This window comes from Camellia sinensis, chromosome 5, assembly GCF_055761805.1.
Source record: "Camellia sinensis isolate YWXY chromosome 5, ASM5576180v1, whole genome shotgun sequence".
Lineage (NCBI taxonomy): Eukaryota > Viridiplantae > Streptophyta > Magnoliopsida > Ericales > Theaceae > Camellia > Camellia sinensis.
This window is the reverse complement of record NC_138965.1, coordinates 162,460,185-162,469,624: the sequence shown is the minus strand read 5'-3', so window position 1 is coordinate 162,469,624 and position 9,440 is coordinate 162,460,185. Positions and strand designations below refer to the sequence as shown.

The 9,440-nt window shown below is 31.8% G+C and overlaps 1 protein-coding gene across 1 annotated transcript; it reads left to right on the top strand.

The window, feature by feature from the left end:
- The first annotated feature begins 656 nt into the window (after positions 1-656).
- On the top strand, positions 657-3,805 carry LOC145790954 (ABC transporter C family member 4-like). Its single transcript, XM_082870309.1, has 6 exons — positions 657-962; positions 1,338-1,643; positions 1,835-1,898; positions 2,014-2,253; positions 2,579-2,667; positions 3,469-3,805. The coding sequence occupies exons 1-5, from the start codon at positions 813-815 to the stop codon at positions 2,611-2,613; spliced, it is 795 nt and encodes a 264-aa protein (XP_082726435.1). The 5' UTR covers positions 657-812; the 3' UTR covers positions 2,614-2,667; positions 3,469-3,805.
- Positions 3,806-9,440: the final 5,635 nt, after the last annotated feature.

Here is a 9,440-nt window from a genome sequence, read left to right as displayed (position 1 = left end):
TAAGTTCTTAGCTTCATTGTGCTCTATCGTGGTTTCGTGATGCGATGGTTTGCAAAAAATCCATCTTCGCTTTCCTCTCTTCTACAAAAAATTTCATTTATAGAAAACACATCGAGAATGATGTTGTAGCAGGATTGTTGTTACCTTCTCTTCCTCTTCTTGTTCATTGTCTTCTAATCTCCCTCTGCCACTACTTTTCTGGGTGTCTTTAGTGGGAGACCTGAAAGCCTTTTTCACTGCATTCAATCAAGAGCCTTCTCTAATCTTTCCCATGATTGAATTAAAAATCAGAGATTCAATTAACAGTTGAGCTACATTTACAATGAAACCCGAGTTGGGAAAAGACCAGTGGGAATTTTGTTCACTAAATGCAAGAAATGCAAGAAAGAGAGAGAGAGAGAGTGATAATAAATTCAAGAAACAGGGAACAGGATCTAACAAGGAACTGACATATCCCCAGTAAATTTGAAAGAGAGCAGAGAGCTTGGTAATAATGTATAAATTTGGAAGAGAGTAGAGAGCTTGGAAATTATATGCAGGAGCAGAGAAATAAAGAAGAGAGAGCTTGGCAAAGGACAGTCGCTATTGTGGTGGGAGGAGTGGCTGGTTTTGCGCTTGGAATTGCCTGTTTGTTGGTTCTAAAATTAGCTTTTAAGAAGCGATAAAACAAGTATGGAGGATGATGATGAGGTTAGTTTCCAACCTTCTACTACTCTGTTTTCTGCTTTTTTTCTCTGTATTGCCCAGAGAACGTTGGATTAACTCTCTCGTATGGTTTGTCCCTCAATGGCGTGTTATTTTGGGCTGTATATATGAGCTGCTTTGTGGAAAATAGAATGGTTTCTGTTGAGAGGGTAAAACAGTTCACAAATATTCCATCAGAAGCTGAATGGGAAAAAAAAGATTGTCTGCCCTCTGCTAATTGGCCTACCCACGGCAATGTTGACCTCGAAGATTTGCAGGTAACTTGCCTTAAACCCATTTTGCTTCAAATTTGTAACATTGTTTTTTACTTTTGAAGTCATTTATTCTTGATAACAAATATTTTGTGTCTAAATTGTTCCGGTAAGGCGTGCATGGTGTCAGGCAACACAAAAATAGAGAAAAATTTCACAAGATAACTAGGCTTTATGATGTCTACATGATATGATCTGAAATTTAGACAGACCACTTTGCCTTGATTTATAAATTAATGGAATTTTTAAAAATAAAATGTCCAAGTGTGTCATCAATGAACTTTGGGTCTTTATTAGCATGACTTGAGCTACAATAATATTCTGTTCTAATATTTTTTGGAACCCTTTCTGATAAGACATACTTGAACACTTGGTGAACAGGTTAGGTATCGTCCAAATACCCCTCTGGTTCTTAAAGGTATTACTCTCAATATTCAAGGAGGAGAGAAGATGGGTGTAGTTGGTCGAACAGGGAGTGGAAAATCGACTCTGATCCAGGTTTTCTTTAGGCTGGTTGAACCTTCAGGAGGGAGAATAATCATTGATGGCATTGACATTTCCATGCTAGGGCTTCATGATCTTAGGTCTCGCTTTGGGATCATTCCTCAAGAGCCTGTCCTTTTTGAAGGAACTGTCAGAAGCAACATTGATCCAATTGGGTTGTATTCAGATGAAGAGATATGGAAGGTACATTTTCCATTCTTATTTCGTAAAATAAACCAATTTTGGCTTTTGAAGGTCGGAAAAGAATAAGTTTGCATCATGAACATCACTTCTTCTGTTGTGTTTCATTTTCTTGGTTCATAATTCAATACCAAAGCATACACAATTTGAGCTTTTCTTGTGATTTCAGTGATATGAAAAAACAATTTTTATAGAGCCTTGACCGTTGTCAACTTAAAGATGTGGTTGCTGCAAAGCCTGGTAAACTTGATTCTTCAGGTAATATTCATACTTCATCGCTTCTTCACTAGGCTGCACCAAAACTTGCTTGACTTGGTGTTTCCCATTTAGTGAATGAAGGTAAACATTTTATTTCTTTTTGGAAATTTCTCAGTTGTTGATAACGGAGACAATTGGAGTGTGGGGCAGAGGCAACTTCTCTGCTTGGGAAGGGTAATGCTAAAGCACAGCCGGCTTTTGTTTATGGATGAGGCAACAGCTTCTGTTGATTCACAAACTGATGCTGTAATTCAGAAGATCATCCGAGAGGATTTTGCAGCCTGTACAATCATCAGCATTGCTCACAGAATACCAACAGTCATGGACTGTGACAGGGTTTTAGTTATAGATGCAGGTTAGTGTTTCTTTACCTAACTCTTTCCCCATCCTTCAACTGAAAAAGTTTTGGTTATAGATGCAGGTTGATGTCTTGTGAATTTTGAAATGGCTGTTTGGGTGAAAAAAAAAAGCAGTGAGTTTTGTTCTTAGTTTACAATTTCACAGAAATTATCACTAAAAGCACATGTAAAATTCAAATATCTGCTGTGTGGATTGAAAACTATGCAGAAAATTGCTTATTTTCTCTTAAAAAACTTTCTGTGAGTGTAGTGTATCATCTTAAATTTAATAATGTGATATCTGAAGATTGTTCTCTTTATGTTGAATTGTAATGTGAGTAGGGAATCATTGGAATGGTTGGGCTTTCTTGATCTAAGAAAAGGGTTATCAAGATACTTCACGATGTCAATGGAATCATAAAACCATCCAGGTTGGTTCATGAATTCCTCAATTTTAGATTAATGCTACTTGATTGATTGAATTCCTCTTTTACATGCTTTGCAGAGTATATTTGTGCATTGTTCATGTTAAGAATTGTAGAACACCTAAACACCTAATCAAGATAGGTGAGATATGAAAAAATAGAGAAGAATAATAAACAAGAGTATAAATCACACCCACTCACAAACACATAAGATTAATGTGATTCACCTCAAAATTAAGAATAATAAACAAGAGTATATATATATATATATATATTGTTTACTTTTATTTCTAGCCATATCGTTCTACCACATGCATTTCTAGCCATATAAAATTTATGTCTCGAGATTTTTATCAAATCATTTTGACATATATATGACTAAACATCTTTGTAGTTGTTGAGGTATAGTGGATGTAGTTGGCAAGTATTGAATGGGAGTCAATGTCTGGGGAATTCATGCCTGAATTCTTTAAGCTGGTGTTGGGAACCCTTTCTCTGCCTATCAACTTTCCCGGAACAAATTACCACCACGGTTTCCAAGTAAACAACTTGTTTCTTAAGTACATGTTGCTTTTAAGTCAAGTAAACTAATGATATCTAAAGTATCCGATATGTTACAGTTTAATCATCAATTTTTGAAATTTGTGCTTTAGTCTAAATTAATAACAGGAGGAGGGATATTTGGCTCTCGGTTGGTTCATTTCAAAACAAACCAACAACTAACATGAAGGCGTAAATTTGGAAGCGATGTTTTACAATTTTAAATATTTCTGTATGTATGTTTTGTCTAACTGAGATGTCTCACAGGCAAGAAAACATTGTTAGCATGCTGAGACGACTCGTAGAGGAAAGAAGAGCTTGCCAAGAAACCAAACATGACATGCTTGGTCACCTAATGAATGGGGGTGAAGACAACAGATATAATCTAACAGATGAAGAGAAAATTGATCAAATGATAGCAATTTTGTATTCTGGATACGAGACTGTTATGTAACCAAGTATTCTTAAATATTAATGGTGTATTTTCACACCCTACTGTTATGTAATATTTGTGGATATGTTATTTTGTGGGTAATGGTGATTGGTGAATGGGAAAGTGAATTAATGATGCATTTGCTATTTGAATGTAAGTTATTATTTCATATTAGTGTTATTCAGTTTTATTATATATATTTTTTTAGTTTAATCACATAAATTAGCACAATTTCAACAAAAAAAAAAGGAGATATCACGGCGTTTTTTTAAAAACGCCACTTAAACTCTAAATATTAACGGTTAGATTTTTAAATAAGATATGACGGCGTTTAAAAAATGTGGCTAAATATCATAATGACGTCATGATATTGTCAATTAAGACATTTGGCGGCGTTTTTAAAAACGCCGCCTATACTAATATAACGACGTTTTTAAAACGTCATAAAGTTATAGCGACGGCCGCGTCCTCGGCGCTTGGTGCAAAGCGTCGCAAAAAGAATTAGCGGCGTTTTTGACACTTATAGCGGCGTTTTTTAAACGCCGCTAAAAGCCGAATTTCCTGCAGTGAACTAAAGAAGAAAATTGATCATAATTTTTTTTTTAAAAAAAAGACATAATTAGAGGTCCTTTAAAGGTTCTGTATATCAAAAAATTTCATATATATATATATACATGTACATATTTTTTTAAAGGCTCCCTCTAAGCCCATTACAGAAATCTCTTGATAATGCGAGTCATTTATATTATAAGGCTCACTTAGAATATCATCCTCACAAAAAATTAGATTATTTGAACAACCGTAACTATGTGATTACATCACATTCGTTATTAAACAAAACAGATGATAATTGTAATTTTAAAAATAAATCATTCATTGTTTTGAAGACAAATATAATTTAATAATACGTCTACAATTGTTTGATCAATCTAATTTTTTGTATGGACACTACTTTAGGGTAACTACCAATAGATCCTAATTGTTAGACTTAATTTCCATCAAGTTTTATTGAACATAAGTCCTAGTACAATCATTGCTAAAAATAATTGTGTGACAATTTTTTACACGTCACTAAAAATTGACAATTAATGACTTTTTTTATCACGATTTTTATAAATTATTGTTAAAACTTACATTTAGTGACGTTTTTCTATGACGAATTTTTTAAACTGTCGATGAAAGTTGAAAATTAGTGAATTTTTTTGTAACGATTTTTTTAAACTGTAGCTAAAACTTATAATTAGTGACATTTTTTGTGACAAAATTTTTAAACTGTTGTTAAAAATTAATAATTAGTGACGTTTTTTAATAGTGTATAATGAAAAATGTCATTAATTATCATAAGACCTATTAGACAACAAGTCCACTTGGTAAGACTTTCACGTAAATCTCTCATAATTTTATTAGCAAACCCAACAATATAAACGGTTTAAATTATCAGTGTGAGCCGTGAGTGCCCATCAGCACCTCCAATGTGTAGGGCAGCTTCTTCTTTCCCTTTTTTTTTTGAAAAAAATAGCAAAAGAAAAAAGAAGATGATGAATTATAGACCTCTCATGATATTCGGAAAAATCATAACAATCTTCATAATTTTGATATAATTATAATGATTTCTCTTTTAATAAAATTAAAGAGATCAAAATTAATACAGATGGTGTGTTGATATAAACATAAATAAGATAAAATATACACTTTAATATAAAAGAGATAAAAATATTATTTTTTAATCCATATCAGTAATAACTTTTTATTAAAAATAAATAAACATTATATAAATTAAAAATCATAAAAGAATCCAATATAATTATCTCAACCTCCATATACCCATATTATGATATGCTTATAAGAATTCTCTCTATATCCATCATTACGGTAACATGATTCTATGAGCAAAATGGCTTGTTGGAGTATATTTAGAGGCTCCTCAAAGATTTTGAAAACTTGTTACGGCTTCATTTGAAAATAGATTATTTTAATAATTTTTTAAATTTTTATAAAAAAATATGTAAAAAAATAAAAAAAAATGATATGACAATTTATAATAATTTTTTTTTTTTGTTAAAACAGAAGGTTGTCAAACAAAGCTTTCATTATTTTTTTTTTATTCACACGTGTAAGTATCTCCTAAGATACAAAATTTACCATATATGATGGGGAAAAATGAATGTATTTAGAAGCTCTCAAACATTTTCTGATAGGGCAAATTACAAAACACCCCCCTCGAAATTTGGTAAAAATACAGATCTTTTCTTGAGATTTGAGAAATTACAAATTACCACATGAGGGTCAAATTTTCATAACAAATTAAGAAAAATTAGGAGGGAATCTGTATGAAAATAAAAATCTCAGGGGGCAATTTGTTATGAAAATATAAACCTCAAGGGAAGGGATGTAATTTCTCAAACCTCAAGGGAGAATTTGTATTTTCATCAAACATCGAGGGGGTGTTTGTAATTTGCCCTTTCTGATAATAGTCTCACCATTGGGCCCCGTTTGGTATATTTTTCAGTAAGTTAGAAATTAATAATTAAAAGCAAAAGTTAAAAAAAACTTCTCCCCTTATTAATAAGGTGAAAGTCCTTTTTCCCTCATAAACTTTAAGTAAAAATTACGCTAAATATTTTGCCACAATATATATATATATATATATATATTCAACTCTATAAATGCGTCAAAAAATTCCATTGTTCTGTTAGTGAGTACTTCTAGGCCATATTTGGGCGAACATGATTTTAGGATTAGACTAATAATATATCAAAATATATAATTTGATGTTTGACTAAGAAAATTAAGGTCTAAATTATAATATATTTAGACACGGTATCCCTTATATGGTGGGACTATTAAATTTCAAAAGGGAGGTGAGATGCATAACAGAGCGCTAAAAAGAGGTTTAGACTACCCTGAGGATATAACCTAGCTGGTCAATGTTTATGTTTACCACATATCAACTTTAGGTTTGACTCTTGTCGGCTTCTCTCATTTGTCCAAATCATACAATTAAGGAGAGTCGCTTGATACTCAAATTTACGCGCCTAGAATGGGCCCAAGATGCAATTCTCGATTATCAAAAAAATGAAAGGTTCAAACAAATTAGTTAAATTGTAAAATTGATAAAATTTTGTTAATTATTTTTTATAATCCTAAATTAATCTAAACATAGAAAATGATACATAATTTAAGGGGGTTAATAATCTAAGATTATGTTTGAATGACAAGAATTTTGAGAGAGAATGGATATGTCATTACTAGTGATAAATTTTATATGTTAATGTTAATCATTTGGTTTTGTTAGAAATTTTTAATGAGAAAATCATAAAATTAAAAATATTATAGACCACTTATTTTTATTTTTATTTTTACTTTAAATGTTTAACATTACTCCACGAATGTGAGATTTCTATATGGAAAGTGGAGAATAAGAGGAATCAAATTCCTATTCAATTTGTGAATGTAATACCTATTGAAATAGATAAATAGGAATCACTAGATTCATAGTGATTCGGAGTCATATTTTCAATCAATCTCCTTCAAAATTATTAAATATAATTCAAAAATTAATAATTTTAAAAATACTAATATTATCTAATTTAATCGGTCCAAAACAATCATAACAATGATTTATAATAATAGTACAATTTTGACTCTTTTTAATTTGTCAACAATATCTGATGAAGGAACAAGGTGGGCCTCTTTTGTGTTCAAAAATGACCCCAAAAAATAAAATTAAAAATTAAAAAAAAGAAATCCTTTTTTTCTACACGGCCGTTATTACTCCCATTTGAAACACGTGTTGACTTTTATCAAACAATCATTGATTATAACCATTATTATTATCCATACCCTGCATACCGTGTTTGTTTCGCGGATAAGCCTCCGTTTGGAAAGTGGGTTGGTTTTTTAATTTTTTTTTGACTATTTTAGTTTGGGTTAAAAAATTTGATTTGAAAAGGATTTTTTAATTTTTTTTGTGAAAGAAGAGTGTAATGATTATGGGTTAAATGTGATGTTTTATTTTTTGTGGCTAAAATAATCTATTTTATCTTTTGTGACTAAAATAGCAAAAAAAATCCACTTTAATTCTTCCCAAACGGATCGTAAATTATGTTGAGCCCATGGTTTTGTTTTCTTCACGGAAATTAAATTTTTTATCCAAAAAAAGTCATCACATGCATCACATATGATCATTTATTAAGGGTAAAATTGACAATTTATACTTACCACTTTCGCTACAAATCAAAACCAGTCATTTTAGTCTTACGCCTCCTTCGGAGCCTTTCCTTTTAATCAAAAAGTAAAAAAATTATTAAATTAGTCAAAAAAATTAATCATTCATATCAAAAAATTAAAGATTCTTTTTCTCTTTACTTTTTGTACATTTTTTCGTAAAAATTCAAAAAGTCATCCCAAACATATTAGTTTTTTTAGCTCATATTTTAGCCAAATAATCAAAAAATTATTAAATTAGTCTGTTCCCAAACGAGGCCTTATTATGCAGTTCAATGGCTGTTTGGGAATAAAAAACTTTGTTAGGGATAAATTTTTTGAGAGAAAAAATGAAATGATTATGATTTGAAAATAAAATTTTATTCTATTTGACTAAAATAACCTATTTTATTTTATATGACTATTTTAACCAAAACACTCATCCCAAATGAATAATAAAAAAAAAGTGCTCAACACACCCAATCATTTTCCACCTCTCTTTCTACAATTCATCTTCTTGTACAAATCTATGCAAAATCAGTGACTCCATAACACTCCCTCCTCCACCCACCACCGGTACACCACCCTACGTCCTCCACCTGCCATCCCACAACACCACAAACCCAACCTCCACTTGCCACCCCGCACCACCAAAAACACCCTCCTCCACTACCACACCAACAAAGCCACCCCTCCTCCTTCGCCCCCACCAAACTAATCCACTTTCTTCACCACCACCCGCCACTATACAGTCACTCCCTTCGCCTCCCAACCACCATATCAAATTAATGAAACAACAAATCAATTTGATAAAGCAAAAAAAACATAGAAGGTTAACTACATAGGAGATTTGACCAATTTATCATCTCAAAAACATGAAGCAACAAATTAATTTGGGTTTGATAAATGCAAGAACCTACTGCAGCTTCCATTGGTGAAAGAATTTGTCGGGTGTGTATGGTTGATTAGGCTAATTCGTTATAGAGGTGGGTTTGTGTTGGGCATACTCTCTCTCTCTCTAAAAGAAATGACTGTGTTGGGCATAGATTTATAATACGTGTAGAAGGTGGGTTTTGACAGTGAATTTGTGACGATATTAGATATGGGTTTTAAATGGTTTCAAAGGGGATGTGTTTAATAGAGTTAGAACAGTACAATAGCAATACAACAATACAATTGCAGAAGAAACAAGTTTTCTATTCATGGTGGTGGGTGTGGTGGGAAAGTGGGGTTTGTTGGTGGCGTGGGAGTAGCGGGTAGGTTGAAAGATTGGAGATGATGATGGTGAGTTGAGTCAACTCACTGGTTGATTTTTCAGAGTGAGTAAACCCACTAAGTGCTCGTTTGGTACGTGGGTTTGGGTGAGGTTTAAAAAAAAAGTAAAATAAATTTTTTAGTTTAATTAGATAAAATGTCACATATAAATCATAATTATTTTATTTTTTCTTTCACAAAAATCGAAAAATTAAAAAAGACCATCCCAAATAAATTTTTTTAACTCTAAGTTAAAAAAAAAAAAAAAGAACCCTAATTGCATTATTTGAAGAATAGTTCGTATCTATAATGCCCTTAGGCCTCGTTTGGCAAGTGACTTTTTTAA